The sequence below is a fragment of the Odocoileus virginianus genome, chromosome 13, assembly GCF_023699985.2.
Source record: "Odocoileus virginianus isolate 20LAN1187 ecotype Illinois chromosome 13, Ovbor_1.2, whole genome shotgun sequence".
In the NCBI taxonomy this organism is placed as follows: domain Eukaryota; kingdom Metazoa; phylum Chordata; class Mammalia; order Artiodactyla; family Cervidae; genus Odocoileus; species Odocoileus virginianus.
The window spans coordinates 46,526,681-46,544,937 of NC_069686.1; the positions used below are offsets into that span (position 1 = coordinate 46,526,681).

Below are 18,257 nucleotides of genomic sequence, written 5' to 3' on the forward strand. Positions count from 1 at the left end.
CTAGAAAGATAACATGGAACCTTACTTTCAATATACTCTCCATACAAGTTGAGAGACAACTGCGACTTACTGTAAAATGATAGGTGAGGTTTGCGGCTACCAAGTACTTACAAGAGGGTGACTGATTCTTTGCTAAGATTGAAGGAGACTTCTTGGTCATTTTGGTATCCCTTTATGATACGATTATCCTTGAATAGAAAGCATCAATATATAGTTTAAAAAATGTTTATCAGGAATTTGTTTACAAAAATAGAATCATTGTGATTTTTTTCTGAAAGCTCAGAGCACATTTATAAACTATGTTTTATCATGTTAGCTATGATTAAATAACAGTAAAGTCATTAGAGGAAATAATTATATCTTAAGATTCTTATTCATCCATCACCTCTGAATTATATGGTATGCATAGATATTTAAGACAACCATTGAGGACAGAAATTTTATTGATTCTTTAATAGTGTTAATAATAACTCCAAATTTGAAAAAAAAAAAAATTTGGCCTGTCCTTTAAGTACAATAAACACTGACAACTTCAACCAATCTTTACAGCAAATTTTCTGTATCACTTTTAATAGTAAACTTAACTTTGCCTTCTGGAAATGTCACTATGCATCCAAATCGATAATTGATTGCTAGTGACTTTGGAAATATATAGTAATGTCAAATGTTTATTTTGAAGAAATGCTATACTGGTTTTTTATTTCTTTGGATGATAATAATTTATATATTTGTCCTTTTATAAAGTGTCTGCCTACAATGCTGGAGACCCAGATTCAATCATGAACCTGGAAGATCTCCTGGAGAAGGAAATGGCAACCCACTCCAGTATTCTTGCCTGGAAAATCTCATGGATGGAGGAGCCTGGTAGGGTACAATCCATGGGGTTGCAAAGAGTTGGACATGACTGAACGACTTCACTTTCACTTTCAGAGGAGAATCAATATTCTCTGTAATTTTACATTTATAAACATGATGGTATATTAAACTCAAACCACATTAAAACTTCAAAAGTATACAAAATTGTCAAATTTATTATTATACTTTTTATTTGGCATATGGATCTAAGTTTCCTGACCAGGGATCTAACCCATGCCCCCTACGGTGGAAGTGTGGAATCTTAACTCACCAGACTGCCAGGGAAGACCCAACTAGTTAGTATACATTTCATTTTGTTATATCATACAGCCTTTATTTTTTATTTCAATAGTTGATTATACATATTATGTACTAGGCATTACATACTTTAACAAAGCATTTATTTACTTATCCTCATAGCAACTTTATTAGTCCCAATTTACATATTGGGAAACTGAACAAAAAGATTAAGGAACTTTAAAATGCCTCTAAGTAATACAGCTGAGATCTATAACTCAGAAAATCCAACCGCACTGTGCAAGCTGTTAATTATTATGCTATATTGCCTTCTTTAGTAAACTTCTTAAGGATTTTTCTCTTTTTTTTCACCAGAAGTAACAAAGAAAACAAAAAACAAAAAACCTCAAGACATATTTGCTGGGAAATCCTCTGCTTTTAAGGTTTATACTCCATCTTTGTCTGACTTAACTAATTTGAGGTAGAATATAGAAACCAAACATTTGAAGAACAAGATTTCTGCCTTTTCCCTATTCATATTAAAAGTGATAAAAATGTTAGTGTTTTCTGAAGTAGGATGATGGTTTCCTGAAAAAATGTCTGAGTGGGTGTCCCCCGAAGATATACCTACTCAACATGCTGTCTCAATTTTACAGCTTTGTTTTGGATGTCTAAAACAGAATAAATTAAAACAATTTCTCCTTGGAGCTACTATCGGTCCTCTTGTTATCTGAAGAAGACGGGAGTGTGACAGCACATTTGCGTTCTTGTATGTTACCTGAAAGTCAAAATTAAGCACAGAGGGCTGTGAGAACTAACTTAATGCATATGAAAAGCAGCACATTGGCTATTGCTTTGAAGAGATAAAACAGCGAATGCTTAAGAAAATGTGAAAGATTTTTTTCTGTTACCCTGAGAGGAAACAGTTCAACACCTGAAAATGGAATTGCTTTTATAATGAGTGTGTTTAATGCAGATTTCATTCAGGACACAAAAGCTCAACAGGCATATATTTCTTATTTGATAAAAGAGTAATTTAAAAGAGAATGTACATTATCTAAGGTTTCATAACATTGTACCTTCAGGGGATTAAGATATCTAGAAACTTTCAAGTCTTGCAGATTTTATTTACTCTCAAGATGAAGTTCTTACTGATTTGTTGCTGTAGGGAAATTGCCCATTAGGGTTTGTATTGATTTGCCTTTCTCAAAATAAAAGAAACAAATGTAATTCATTAGCACTTTACTGTTGAATCCCTTTTAATATGGAATATCAAGAACTTGGGTCACTTTTAACCTGCAAAATGTCTGAAGAAATGATTCAAAGTTAGAAAAGACTAGAAAGTACAACTTAATTCTTATCTGTTCCCAGGCATCATAACTGGCTGTCATCATCAATTAGGTTCATGATTCTTCCTGAAATGATTTTGTTGTCCCTCCCTCCTATTAACAAAGATAAGCTCATTTATTAACTTGGTTTTGTCTCTGAACTAGGTTTCTAGGAACTATATTGTGTATCTCTCCTAATCCAAATGTTACCTGCTCTTCAAAGATCAGTCAAAGCCTCACTTCTTCCATGAAATCTTTCCTAACAACCTTGACTTTGACCTTGCTTTCCTTCCAGTTTCTATAATATCATAGTTTGCTCCAGAGGTTTCATGTGGTGCACCATGACGCAGAGTGTGCCAGAAACAGGGCATGACTGGAAAGTAGCAGCTGCTTTGGTAGTACGAAACCTTCCATTTAAACCTTCCATTTTTGTCAGACAACTTACTACTGAAACAAAAAGATTTCACTTAAAATGTGTTATTTTACTTAAAATTATTTACTTATAAAGAAAACATATTATTACTGAATTTTATATTATAATACACTATAACATATATACCCAAATAGAAATTTTAAAAGGATAAGGGACAAAAATGTCAAAAACCACAATGTTAATGTTTCCTTGCATTGCTTTGGATTTTCTTAGTCATTCCCTACAGTGTGTATACTCAACTCTGATGTGACTTGTCTGTAACATTATGATTTGATGTGTTAAAATGTGTTATTTATATATAACACCCAATTCTAAAAATTATTTTATGGAGATTCCTAAAAATGTAGAAACTGAAATAAGATGAACAATTAAGATAGAAAAAAAATGAGTGCTAAGAGAAAAATTAAGGAAAAAAAATAACATGAAATGAGAGATAAAATCATGTGAAATTCTATAGAATTTTGTTGGAAGTGGGCAACAAATTTAACTTTTATATTTCTAATAACTGGTGCAGGAAGAGAAACAATCAATTTCAGGGTTCACAATGTCTATATAATTTTTAAAAATTCAAGCAAAAATACATACTTGTGGTACAGAACACAAACATAGCTCAATAAAAAAACAGCCTATTGGGAATGGAGAAAGATCAAAACGAAGTAATTTGACTTGAATCAGGCAGAGAGTGAAGAACAGTAATTTCTAACATATCTGGGGCCAGTGGCCAATCATGATCAACTGAGCAAAATTTTTTTAATATTATTTTTTCAAGTTAAAGTCCTCCTTAAACTGGAGGGAAAAAAATGTCACCCCCAAAGCTATAATATAATATTCTGGAGGTTATATCAAGTTCTTTTCTCCCCCTTCTCTCCTTCAAAATCTCTTTGACAATGACTCATTAATAACAAGATTGTAATGGAGGTTAGGGTGGGATGTGGTGGGGTGGGAGTAGCATTTTATAATAGAAATTTCCTTCTCAAGATACTTCACCCTGTTAAATAACTTTTTTTCTTCTTATCTGTGCCTTTGACAGGTTAACTAGTAATTCTCAACCTGCATACTACCCTAGACTAAGCAATTTAAAAACCTCTGAGGTGTGGTTGCATCTTTAGTATTCTTTGAAAACTTCCCCAGGCAATTCTAATGGCTACCTATTTAAGAACCAAAATAGATAAATAAATAAATAATTTAAAGGCAGACCTATTGCTGAGAAAAGGGGCAGTGATTAGAGATGCTTTCTTTCTGAAAAGTGGCTAATCAGAAAGAGGAGGGAATGATAAACTGAGACAAGAGGAGAAGCCAAGGATAAGACATGTCTGGGGCCCAATATGAAGCTGCCACTGGGAAAACAAATCCTGTGGTGGGCATAGATAGGACACCTTTTGGAATAAAGACATTTAATTTTCAGCTTGAAGTTTTTATGTTGTGATAATTAATTTTTGTATCTCATGCTTCTGTGAATTCTATTGCACTGTCTGCATTGCAAGTTTGTATATATAGTTCTGTGTATAAATGTAGGTGAGAGAGTAAGATATGAAAGTGAAAATGAAAGTGAAGTCTCTCAGTCTTGTCTGACTCTTTGCAACCCCATGGACTAGCCCACCAGGCTCCTCCATCCATGGGATTTTCCAGGCAAGAGTACTGGAGAGGACTGCCATTTCCTTCTCCAGTGGGTCTTCCCAACCCAGGGATTGAACCTGGGTCACCTGCATTGCAGACACTTTACCATCTGAGCCACTAAGACATGGATTAAGGGAAAAAACTGAGTCCTGAATCTGGACTGAAATGACATAGAAGAGAAACAAAATATTACATTGAGACACATGATGACTGGAAAACACAGGAGTAATAGTATAAAGTCTCTTCTTACAAAAATAAGAGAAGGTGGTTATTGAAAGAATAAAAGACCAGAGTATGAGTTAGAGGGAACTGTCTTATCTGTCAAAGTTTTAGAATGAAAATCAGTTTGGAGACCATTGTTTTACTTAAACTAAAGGAATTAATGGATTGTGTGGCTTTAAAGCAGCCTTTGCAAATATAGAAGCAATTTGTTTCTGGGTGTACCTATTAAGGTCACTGCTGATAAGTAGCAAAAAAAAAAATTGTTTTTAATTTAGAAGCTAACAAACACATGGAGAATGCTTATATTTGATTTTTAAATTTGAAATGTGTCTGTAACCAGCTCATATGAAAGTGGTAGCAAATAAAGTCCAAGCAAGAGTTGGTGTTTGGAGCGAGGAACATTGTTCATTTTGATTCCAATAGTCAGTTACAGCACAGGTTCACTATAAGCATTGATACCAAGAATTGTATTGGCTCCATACAGCCAAATCTTGTTTGTATATAACAACAAAAGCTAAAAAAGTAACAACAAAGTCCTGATGGCTTTCTCTGTAAGATAATAAAGAGTGTGGCTGGTGAAAATTGTTGAATAGCCACAGGTAAAAATTTCTCTAGAACTCAAGCCTGAAGTTCATCAGGAAACCAGAACACATTTGTTGCTGTTATTTATTTCCTTTTTGGCTGTGCTGGGTCTCTGTTGCTGCACGGGCTTTTCTCTAGTTGCAGTAAGCAGGGGCTACTCTCCCGTGGCGGTGTATGGGGTTCTCTGACTGCAGAACACGAGGTTCTAGGGCATGGGGCCTTCAGTAGTTGCGGTACATGGTCTCAGTCATTGTGGCTTCCAGGCTCTAGAGCGCAGAGTCAGTAGTTGTGACCTACAAGTTGAGTTGCTTTGCAGCATGTGGCATCTTCTCAGACCTGTGTCTCTTGAGTTGGCAGGTAGATTCTTTACCACTGCGCTACCAGGGCAGGATATACATTTTATAGAATTTTATAGAATTTTCCGTAAGTTAACTTTGGAGATTGAGCACAATCCTCCTTTCAATGTATAGGATAGAGTATAACGGGACCAACAGAATGGAAATTAAAAAATTGGGTAGGTAAACTGAGCTCATCAAAGTTGTAAATTTTAGTGTCTAATGTCCTTAAGTAAGTTTTTTGTAAATAAAATTTTATCAAAAGATAGCCATGCCCATATATTTACACATATTTATTTATTTTCATTGACATATAGTTGATTTACAATATTATGTTGGTTTCAGGTATATAGCATAGTGATTCAATTTTTCCATAAATCATACTCCATTTAAAGTTATTACAAAATAATGGCTATATTTCCCTATGCTGTAAGTATATCTTTGTTACTTAATGTATTTTACACATAGTAGTTTCTCTTAATCCCAAACCCCTACTTGCCCTTCCCCACCGGCTTCTCCCCAGCTGGTAACCACTAGTTTGTTTTCTATATCTGTGAGTCTGTTTCTGTTTAATTATATATATTTTTTTGTTTTAGATTTCATGTGTCAGTGATTTTAACATTGAGTATTTGTTTTTCTATGTCTGACTTATTCAACTAAATATACTACTCTAGCCACTTGCCTTTTATTCAATAAGGTAAATGCTATGAAATAAGGTAGATAAGCTCGGTGGCTAGTTCCTGGAAATCAGAGAATTTTTAGAATCTCTTGAACGTTCATCTGTCTTAGGAGGTCTTTATGGTTGAGCCAATGGTATATGAAGCGGGTGGTGGAGCTCAACAGTCATTATAGAAAGTCTATAAAGTAGATTCTTATTTGGGGGAAAATTATTTCAGATAATTAATGCTATTAAAGTAAGCCCTACTTACTAAAGTCATCCTATGACTCAACAATTCTACCTGTATTTATGTACCCAACAGAAATGACACTGTGTATCTGTTATAAGACATGGATGAGAATATAACATGAAGTCTAGTGTATTCATGACAGGTGACCAATAGTGTTAATTAGTCATTAGAAAATAGACCACTAACTATAATTGTTATTACCTTAAACTACAAATTATACTTTCTAGTTTTACAGCTATATTATACTTATTGTTGTATGTCATAATGCTGCTGCTGCTGCTGCTGAGTTGCGTCAGTCATGTCCGACTCTGTGCGACCCCATTGACGGCAGCCCATCAGGCTCCGCCATCCCTGGGATTCTCCAGGCAAGAGTACTGGAGTGGGTTGCCATTGCCTCCTCCAGTTATATGTCACAGGATAGCTAATTTTAAAGTCAGCTCCAGAAGAGAAATCTATGATTTCAGGAGTAAAATCTATGTGTTCACCACTGTACTTCTATGCCTACATGGATGCTTAGCATTTACTAAGTATTATGTAAGTACTTGTTGAGTGGACATAATTAGAGTTAAAAAATCATATTTTAGAATAAGTATCGGAGTGCAGTTATGATAGTCTTTCATCCTTTTCTATCTTTATATGTATTTCCACTTTATATCTTTCAAGTTTGTCATAAGATTTTGTCATCTTGCTGCCTGATTCTATTACTAATTAAAACATTCTAGACATAACTTATGTTTATTTAGTTCTATTCCTGGGTATTAGGATACATATTCTTATATCTTAGTGAAATTATTCCACTTATAGAGGTATACAATATATATGTTAATATAAGGAAAGGAGAGTTGGATGTGAATGAGTGACTTAAATCTTCTATCCTCTTAGTTCATTTCAGTTCAGTTCAGTCGCTCAGTCAAGTCCAACTCTTTGCAACTCCATGAATCATAGCATGCCAGGCCTCCCTGTCCATCACCAACTCCCAGAGTTTACTCAAACTCATGCCCATTGAGTCGGAGATGCCATCCAGCCATCTCATCCTCTGTCGTCCCCTTCTCCTCCTGCCCCCAATCCCTCCCAGCATCAGGGCCTTTTCCAATGAGTCAACTCTTTGCATGAGGTGGCCAAAGTGTTAAAGTTTCAGCTTCAGCATCAGTCCTTCCAATGAACAGCCAGGATTGATCTCCTTTAGGATGGACTGGTTGGATCTCCTTGCAGTCCAAAGGACACTCAAGAGTCTTCTCTAACACCACAGTTCAAAAGCGTCAATTCTTTGGCACTCAGCTTTCTTCACAGTCCAACTCTCACATCCATACATGACCACTGGAAAAACCATAGCCTTGACTAGACAAACCTTTGTTGGCAAAGTAATGTCTCTGCTTTTTAATATGCTATCTAGGTTGTTCATAACTTTCCTTCCAAAGAGTGTCTTTTAATTTCATGGATGCAATCACCATCTGCAGTGATTTTGGAGCCCAGAGAAATAAAGTCAGCCACTGTTTCTCCTGTTTCCCCATCTATTTCCCATGAAGTGATGGGACTGAGTGTCATGATCTTAGTTTTCTGACTGTTGAGCTTTAAGCCAACTTTTTCACTCTCCCCTTTCACTTTCATCAAGAGGCTTTTTAGTTCCTCTTCACTTTCTCCCATAAAGGTGGTGTCACCTGCATATCTGAGGCTATTGATATTTCTCCTGTCAGTCTTGATTCCAGCTTGTGCTTCTTCCAGCCCAGCGTTTCTCATGATGTACTCTGCATATAAGTTAAATAAGCAGGGTGACAATATACAGCCTTGACATACTCCTTTTCCTATTTGAAACCAGTCTGTTGTTCCATATCCAGTTCTAACTGTTGCTTCCTGACCTGTATGTAGGTTTCTCAAGAGGCAGGTCAGGTGGTCTGGTATTCCCATCCTCTTTGTCCTCATTAATATATCACTACATGATTGATTTGCTTACTAATATCCCAAATATATAGCATAAAAAAAATAAGAAAACATCTCAGTTATTCAGTGCTCTAATCCAGCTTATTTGACCATTTAGAAATAGTCTCAGGGTTACAAATTAATCTATTATTCATATATTGAATATTCATGAGGTATCTACTGCACATGTAACTGTTTTGGTAAATACTGACTCAATTGCAGTCCCTACCTATCACATATCTCAGACAATTTCCAAGAAGAAATGCAGAGATGCAGTTTCAAGTCAATATAATAATAAGTACGTGCAAGATAATATGGTATATGTGTGAAAGAATGCTTTGTGGTTATACTGAATAAAATTTTGCAGGGCTGGCAAAGCTATTAGAGAATAATAGGAAAAAGTAAGGGTCAACTACATATTAGTGTCTTTTTTATTCTAATACCTGTGAAGATTGTTGTCAATGTCTTCTTTGAACTCATAAAAACACTTTTTTTAGGACTTCCCGGCAGTCTGGTGGTTAAGGCTCAGTGGTTCCTATGCAGGGGGCATAGGTTTGATCCCTGGTGAGGGAACTAAGATCCCACATGTGGTGTGGCCAAAAAATTTTTGTAAAAGCCTCTTATCTTTACTACTAATATGCTGTTCATGCTATACTATTATCAACTATTTGTAATTTTTCAATGTGCATACCCTCTGTTCCTTAATTACTTTATAAAGTTTCTCATGTACAGGCTTTGTCTCCTTTATTTGTGTCTCCTTTCAACCAGTCTTTGTATTACACATCACATTAATTGCTTTGTTCATCAGATATTTACTCTGACCTTAGTATGTACTAGGCACTCTTCTAGGTGCCAGGGACAGTGAACAAATTAAGTCCCAGCCCTCAAAGGGATTATATTTCTGTGAGACAAGACAGATACTAAACAAACAAACCAATAAGTATCTAATGTGCTTGACAGTAATATATGCTGTGGAGAAAAATAGATCTGTAAGGGAAATGAAGCATGACAAGGAAATAATTTCTATAGAGTAGTCAGGGCAAGTTTGAGTAAGAAGGGAAATATTTGAGCTAAGACAGAGCCATGCAAGTAGCTAGGGAAAGAACATCCCAAGCAGAAGAAAAAGTGATGGAAAGAAATTTAGACTGAACAGTATTTGGTTTGTTTTAGGGAAAGGAAGTTCTTGTTACTAAAGGGGGGAACGTGGAAGGATAATAGGTGAGAGAGAGTTGAAGGGTGTGGGTGGATCATGAAGGAAAGTCTTGGGAAGGAACTTTACTTTTACCTTGGATGAGATGGAAAATGATTAGAACACTGAATGAAGAGTAGAGAAATTATTTTACTGAATTTGAATAAGGTGACAGCGGACCCTCAATGGAGAAAAGGCTCAAGAGGAAAGGGAGACCTGAGGCTAAAGTGGAAGCTGGACTTAAGTTAGAGTCTTTTGCAGTATTTCAGGTAGGAGGTAATGATGACTTGGATTATATTCTAATTAGCGTGAAAATGGTGAGATGAGGGATATGATTTTAAAGAATAAAAAGAGCTAAAATATTTGGTAATAGATTGAAGATGAGAGTAGTTGGTGATGAATTAGATATGAAGTGTGAGGAAAAATTATTAAGGACAGCATGAGGTTTTTAACCCCAGAAACAAAGGATGGAGGTGCCCTTCATCATACCACCATGGCAAGGGGAGCTGCCGTGTAGAAGACTGTGAGAAGCATGTTTTAGGTAGAAACCCAAAATTTGGCTTTCACAGTCAAGATTGCCTTTTCTTATATTCCAGTGGAGATACAAAATAAGTAACCAGCTATATGGGTCTAATGTTTGCAGGAGAGAGTGGGGCTCTACATATAACACTTAAGTATTTATTCAAAAGTAGTGCTTATTTTTGTTGGTCAGTTCATTCCTTCAATCATGAAAACATATCAATGGATACTTTGACAAAGTGGGAAAGATGAAACAAGTCCTTACTTTCCAAATGTGTATATGAAAATGGTATTTCTGCTCTGATTCAAGCATGTATCTGACTAAATCACTGCTGCAAACAGGGGCTGTTTGGAATTTTTCCCCAGATAGGTAATAGAATTTAGACCATATTTCATTTGAAGCAGAACCCCCAAACTTACTGATAAATGGCTTTTTTATACTAATTGCTTTTTCTTTATTTCCATAGCCTGTCACTATGCCAGATGGAAATTATATTGGTCTTAAAGGATTTGTTCTTCATTAGCCATGTAGGTCACAACACAAAAAACTTACTTAGTTGGTAGCAAATTTATTATTTAATGATTTGTCCCCAGTGTCTTTCTGGTGGCTGTATTTAACATCATTGATCTATAATTGCTACCCTTTATGCATATGCATGCACATATATTTCATTTATAGTCTTCAGACACATTTTTCATTCAAATATTCAAAAAGCACTGTTATTTAAAGACTCTATGATAGCACAGAGCCATTCTTCAAGTGTTCTTAAGCCCATTTTTACAATGAGAGTTTGAAAAAGAATGCACAGGGTTTATAGTTGACATTTGGGAAACTAGTACCTCAAAAAGAATAATTGGATGATAAGGTACTTTTAAGGCTTTATACATTTTGAATGACCTTATGTTTAAAATACCCTTGACATAATTGAAATGGCCTATTTCCTTCCATTCTTTCTGTACTTTGAGACTTTATTATCCCCAGTAGTATTCTTATTATAAGACATTAGAACAGATGTTATGAGAAACACTGTGGTCCAAAATAATATGGTATGATATCAAAATTGTAAATTCATGAGAGATAAGTATTTATGAGTTTAAATAAATAAGAAAATGAAAAAAAAAAGGATGTAATAGACTATTTGCACATATATTTTTAAAATGCTTTAAAAAACATATTTGACTAGGTTTTCTCATGTGGTTTTAATCTTTCTTACCATTTTTATTAGTAAATTTTAATGAAGGGCACTTATACTCTGGTACGCCCAGGATGATAATGCTCAAAATGCTGATGAAATGTGCTCCTAATACATATATCCCTGATGCTAGAAAAGATTGAGGGCAGAAGGAGAAGGGGTCAACAGGTTAAATGGTTTGATGGCATCACCACCTCAATAGACATGTTTGACCAAACTCTGGGAGATAGTGAAGGATAGGGAAGTCTGGCTTGCTTTATTTAGTCTGTGTTCAAAGAGTTGGATACAACTTAGCAACTGAATAACAACAAATACATATATCAATACATTTTATAGTGTATGTATGTTTGTCTGTTTGTTTTATCAATAGAAAATGATACCATCTACTGGACAGATATGGGCTTCAATAAAATTAGCCGAGCTAAAAGAGATCAAACTTGGAAAGAAGATATCATTACCAATGGCTTGGGAAGAGTGGAAGGAATAGCTATTGACTGGATTGCTGGTAAAATCCATGGCTTTCTGTTTTTGTTTTAAGCCTATATTGTTAGGAGCTCAATATGCTTCATAAAAATTCTGTTTCTGAGCCATCACAGGTTTTTGTTTGTTTGTTTATTTGTACTTCTAGCCACAGGGATAAATGATCTCTTTTGCTTTTGGTTTCACTCTTTCTAATATTTTTGAGCCTTTATATACGTGTTTTTATGTAGAAGTAGATTACGTAGTATTAACTTTGCTCAACTCTCCTGAGAGTCCCATGAGGCTGGTAAAAAAGTATTAGAAGTTGTCTTTTGCCTGAAGTCAGTAGAAAGTGAAAATAGAGCTCTTTTTCAGGTGAGAGGAGTTTCCATTTATTTTTAACACATAAAAGTATCATTATATGGGTTAAACAACAGATGTGTGAGATAAGAAGTATTAACATATTAGTTTATAGCTTTCTGCTTAATGCACCTACTAAAAAAGAATATAGGTCATGTGAATGTTCAGAAAGTTAATTTTAGCTATAATTAATAAATAATTTTTCTCACAATTATAAACATTTCTGTATTTCTTCTAGGTAACATATATTGGACAGATCATGGTTTCAACTTAATTGAAGTTGCAAGACTCAATGGCTTTTTTCGTTATGTAATAATTTCCCAAGGCCTGGATCAACCAAGATCTATAGCTTTGCACCCAGAAAAAGGGTAAGTTTAACATTTACATATATTTGGGAATTTTAGGTGACTTTTTAAAGTTTCATTAAAAGAAAAATCTGTACGTTGATATTAATATTTATTTTTAAGCATAGTGTCTGAAACAAATTTTATTATCTTACCTAAAAGTTTGTTTTCACTTTGTCATGTGCATTTCAGTACATATTTGATGGGCTTACATTTATTATGTGTATTTATTTATTTATGGTTGCACTGAGTCGTCATTGCTACCTGCAGACTTTCTTTAGTTGAGGCAAGTGGGGATTACTCTCTACTTGCGGTCTGGTGGGCTTCTAATTGCAGGGACTCTAGGGTGCCTGGGCTTCAGTAGGTATGGCGCATGGGTTTGGTTGCTCCAAGTTATGTGGAATCTTTCCAGATCAGGGATCGAACCCTTGTCCTCTGCATTGGACGGTGGTTCTTAACCAATGGACCACTAGGGAAGTCTTTATGCAGTTCTTTAATGTGTGTGTAAATCCAAATGAGTGCACCAGTGCTTTTCTAGATTATTCAATTAAAATTCTTCCCTAAAACTGTTTATGTGTTTGGAAGTCAGTGTTTTTTTGGTGAATGAAGTTGCCATCTGATAGCCAACCTTGTTCTTCAGTATTTCTAAAGCTTCAGTTTCCATTTCTATATTTATAATTGTTATATATACATGTTCATCCCAAGCTTTTTTTCTTCTTCTTAAGTTACAAATAAGTATGTCTACCTGTCTTATGAAAGTTCCATTTTTCCATTTGGACAACCAAACTCTACAGTCTAATTAAAATTCTACAATCTGAGTTTCTATAGTTTCAATTAAATAAACTGAGTTTCTGTTACTAGGAGAAAAGGAAAATCTTGATATGAATTTCAAAGAGACAATATGACATTTTTGGTATCTCTCTCACATATCCTATGTTCAGTATATCAGAAATCCTGTTACCTTTGGCTTCAAAATACATTTATGCTTTACCCACTTCTCCTAGTTTTCATTGTTTCCACCCTAGTCTGAGTATAATCACTCTTGCCAGCATTTCAGGATTGTGGATTACCATCTTCTATCCTTGTATTCCTACAGTCTATTCTTCATTTCACAGCCTAATGATCCTTCTCAAATGTAAGTGGCAGTAACTTCTTTGCTCAGAATTCACCAGTGAGTCCTCTTTCACTGTTTAAAAGTTTATAACAAACTTGTTAGAGTGTTTTTGTTGCCTTTTAATTACTAAATCATGTCTGACTCTGTTATACCTACTGGACTGCAGCCCACCAGGCTCTTCTGACCATGGGATTTCACAGGCAAGAATATGGAAAGGGTTGCCATTTCCTGGGCTACCCAGTTGGTTCAGGGGTAAAGAATCCACCTACATTGCAGGAGACACGGGTTTGATCCCTGGGTCGGGAGGATCCCCTGGAGGAGGGTGTGGCAACCCACTCCAGCATTCTTGCCTAGAGAATCCCATGGACAGAGCAGCCTGGTGGACTTCAGTCCATGGGGTTACAAAGAGTAGGACACGACTGAAGCAACTGCACAACACGCATGCACACTGTTTTCTTCTCCAGAGTATCTTCCTGACTCAGGGATTGAACCCAAGTCTCCTGCATTGGCAGGCAGATTCTTTACCACTGAGTCAACAGGGAAGCCCAGAGTAGCACTATTTCCTCCATTTTACAGAAGAGGAAACTGATTCCACAATTAAAATATATTACTCTGTCATTAACATGACATATGGGAGAGTTATATTTTCTAAATTTCAAAGATTATGCTGCATTATATATGTATGTATGTATGTGTGCCACCTGTTACATATACACATATAAGTATTACAGAAACTAATAACCAAAAATATCAATCATATAAGAAAATAGGCTTAACAGATTTACCAAAGAGTTATAATAAAAATTTAAAGACTAGAACTATAAGCGAAAGAGAGAATAAACAATAATGAGAAAATGCTGGAAAAGCTAGATGTTTTAGAAAATATTTGAGTTGAGTCTGACTTGTCCGATACATTCTCTTGCCTACAGCTGCATGTCCATGGACACTTACCAGTACGCATTAAGAATGTTGAGGGAAGGTATAATTTTGTTTAGTTCCAAGAATAAAACACATGAGTCAATTTAGTGTGTCCACATCATATCTGTAAACTTGAATACAAAATTTCCTTTTCCAGTGTGATGGTGGCTCAGATGATAAAAAATCTGCTTGCAGTGCAGGAGACTCTGGTTCAATCCCTAGGTCAGGAGGATCCCCTGGAGAAGGGAATGGCAACCACTCCAGTATTCTTGCCTGGAGAATTCCTCGGACAGAGGGTCCTGGTGAGCCACAGTCCATAGGGTCACCAAGAATCAGACACGACTGAATGACTAACACTGACTATTGCAATGACATTTTAAAAATCTCTTTTTCATTTATACTTTATAATAAAGCAGTGAATCAGTATACCCTCAATGGAAAAAAATAAACCTGATCAATTGTTGGACTATATGTAATTATTTTGAAGGTAGGAACAAATATAATTTGAATGTTATGAAATTTTATAGATACACAGGAAATGGGTTTGTTTGAATAATTTCTTCCCATCATATTTGTAATAAGTCCAGTGCTTCACTTTATTCTAGAGAACTTCTTGTGCCTGGTCTATTATTGATTAATGCAGTTCAGTTTAACAGGCCTCTTGCTGCTAACTTATCAATCTTTAGTTTTCTCTTGCATTTCTTTTGAGGCTGAGTTTTGCCCTCAAGTTGTTATTCCAGACCTTCTTTTGCTAAGTATGTTTTGTATAGTCATCTTAGCATATAACTGTATCTATTTCTCTTCAGAATGATTGAAGACATCAGGTAAAATATCTGCATATACTTCACTATTTTGTCAGTTTAAGTGCTATGCCCAGCCAACAAGGTCATGTCAGGACGTCTCCATCTCCTTCTCAGCCTTTAATTCAGAACATGTTGACAAAACAGGGTGATAGGTGATGTGAAAGATACCAGTAGACACTGTAAAGTATGATGATACAAATAAAGTGTAGCTATTGTTCACAATGAGTTTTCTGTTTAAACTTTTAAACAGGTACAAAATTTTGTTAAAAAATTAAGTAACATAATGTAAAGTAGAACTAATATGGAAGCACCAAAAGACTATATTGATATAGCTCAAGCTTAAATCTGATACCTAAATTTCATGTTAAAGTGAAAATTTTTATACAACTATTATAAAACTACATTAAAATTTCAGAAAACAGAGATAGCTTATGACTGGTGTAGGTAGTAAAAGTGAGGGTAATAGCAGCTGTGGTGATGATTAGCAGACACTTTATTGAGGAGACATGAAGAAGGAATGTTTCTGAGATGGAGTAGAAATATGTTATATGAATAAGAAATAAAATAAATAAAAAATTAGTAGTGGCAACACAAAGGCCATTGCCAAGAGCAAAAGTATATAAAGGGCATGTAGGGAAAAGTAGTTAATGTAGGTGGAAATAAGTTGGGGCCATAAAATTGGCAATTGGATTCCCCACATTTTGAAAATATTGTGATGACTCCATCCCCAGTTTACCAAGTGAAACACAAACTGGTCCTGGATCCTCTCTCGTAAGCCTTCCCCTTAACCCCAGATAATCCACATAAGCAGAGATCAGAAGTACGTTGAAGTTGTTGCATTCTTTAAGAAATTCTTAGGAAGGGTTCTTAATCCTTCCAGGAAGGATGTTATGGAGGAAGAGGAAGGGTTCTTTTCTCTGTCCTCAGATCAAGAAAGAGAGACAACCAGAGACCAATATATAACTGGGAAACTAAAATAAATATAAAAATTGTAAATGGAAAAGTTGTGTGACTTTTTACTGCAAGTTCTTAAGCCAAGAGGAGTCAGATCAAAGCTGGAAAGAGGGAAGAAGATTTTAAAATAGATATGAGATATAAGTTTGGACTTAGAAAGATCTGGTCTTTTATGTATGAGAATTAATCTTAATAATATTATTCTGTTTTTTTTTAACTAGAATTGTCTTGGAAGTCTTGGATTCTTCCTGAGATACCAAATTCTGGAGAAGAGATAGTTAGTAGAGCATAAATAGAAGCAAGAGTTGGATAAATATAGTCATTCCTACTTATTCCAACAGAGTTCAAGTTCTGTAATAAAAAATGGTAGAAGATGAAATTATCCAAGGAAGACTACAGGAAAAAAAGTCTAATGACACAAATGAAGAATGTTTACAAATAGGGGCTAAAATGATTATGAGGAGCAAAAATAAAATTAGCAATAAGGCAAAAGAAATGCAGAGAAAGAAGCCATTTCAAGTACTCAGAAAAATCACGGTCATAGAAATCAAGAGAAGAGAGTTTTAGGAAGCATTTCAAATGTACCTGCAAAAAGGAGATTGAGAGACATAAAAGCAGAAGACGGAACATGTAATTGGTGAGAGGGAGGACATTTTTAATTGTTATGAATTTCAGGAAATTGATAAGAGCAGAAGCCAAATATAAAGAATTAATAAGTGAAAGATAATTAGAAAATAGAGCCAGAATATTTAGACTACAGTGATAGAAACTTGGACAATGAAGGAAAAGAGTAAAAACTAGAGTTTGTTGAGAAGATAGTAGGGTATAAAGAAAGGTTTTTCTTTGTATGGGACCAGGGGGGTATTGCACATATTCATAAACAGGGTTCGAAGAAAATGTGTGTAAAGAGGAGACAGATTCCAAGGAGGTTAGCAGTAACCTTGGCAAGGAAGAAGCAATAGGGTGGAATAGGAAGAATGGGGGATAGCACATGGACAAGATTTGAATCTTAAATCAGATATCTCTGAAAACAGATCCTGGGATGAAAATTCAAGTCAGGTAGGAGTCAGATAAGAAAGGGGCCAAAGTTTCAACTGTGAGCCTTGGAAAGTTTTGGAGGGTAAACCTCACTTAGCAAGGGAACTTGACTTCAAACTCCCAGCCAGTTATTCACTGGATAGGGCAACCCTGAAGAGATATACATTACCAAGATTTCTTGCTCTCAGCACCACTTGCAAAAGAAGATTCTAGTAGCTGTCCTCTGAAAACTGTTGCCTATATGAGTTGCTAAAAAGAAAAGGACACAGTAGCTAGGCACTGGAGTGCATAGAAATCGCAAACAGGATCAGAGGGTGTCTAAATGCAGCACCAATGGCGTCCACTACAGTTTGGAAGGTCAGTGTGGACATTTCCTACCTTTGATATTTTGAAGTATCTTGATCTCAAATGCATATCATTTTTGGTTATTGGGAAGATTAAGTGAGGTAAATTTAAATAGGAAGATTATATTAGGGAAAGTTCTCTTCTATTTTTGCTGATGGAGTGAATGAAGGGGGCAGAGTATGCCAGTTGTTGTTCGGTCACTCAGTTGTGTCTGACTCTTTGCGGCCTCATGGACTGCAGCATGCCGGGCTTCCCCGTCCTTCACCATCTCTCAGAGTTTGCTCAAACTCACGTCCATTGAGTTGGTGATGCCACCCAACCATCTCATCCTCTGTCGTCCCCTTCTTCTCCTGCCTTCAATTTTTCCCAGCATCAGGGTCTTCTCCAATGAGTTGATTCTTCATATCAGGTGGACAAAATATTGGAGCTTCAGCTTCAGCAGTAAGAATATGCCAGTAGAATCTATTTTAGAGGTTAAAATTAGTGAAGTTGAAGAAAGTCATAGATGATATGCATAGAATTAGTGGCTATAAGTGAATAGGTAGATTTGCTGAAGTTATTGTGACAAATAGAATATGAGTAAAAAG

General features: G+C 35.6%; 1 protein-coding gene across 1 annotated transcript in view; it reads left to right on the forward strand.

Moving 5' to 3' along the window:
• The window catches only part of LRP1B (LDL receptor related protein 1B), a 2,064,747-nt gene that overhangs the window by 1,478,174 nt on the left and 568,316 nt on the right, over positions 1-18,257 (forward strand). Inside the window, 2 exon segments of the mRNA XM_070476260.1 lie at positions 11,706-11,840; positions 12,393-12,522. Coding sequence (XP_070332361.1) covers positions 11,706-11,840; positions 12,393-12,522 — 265 coding nt within the window.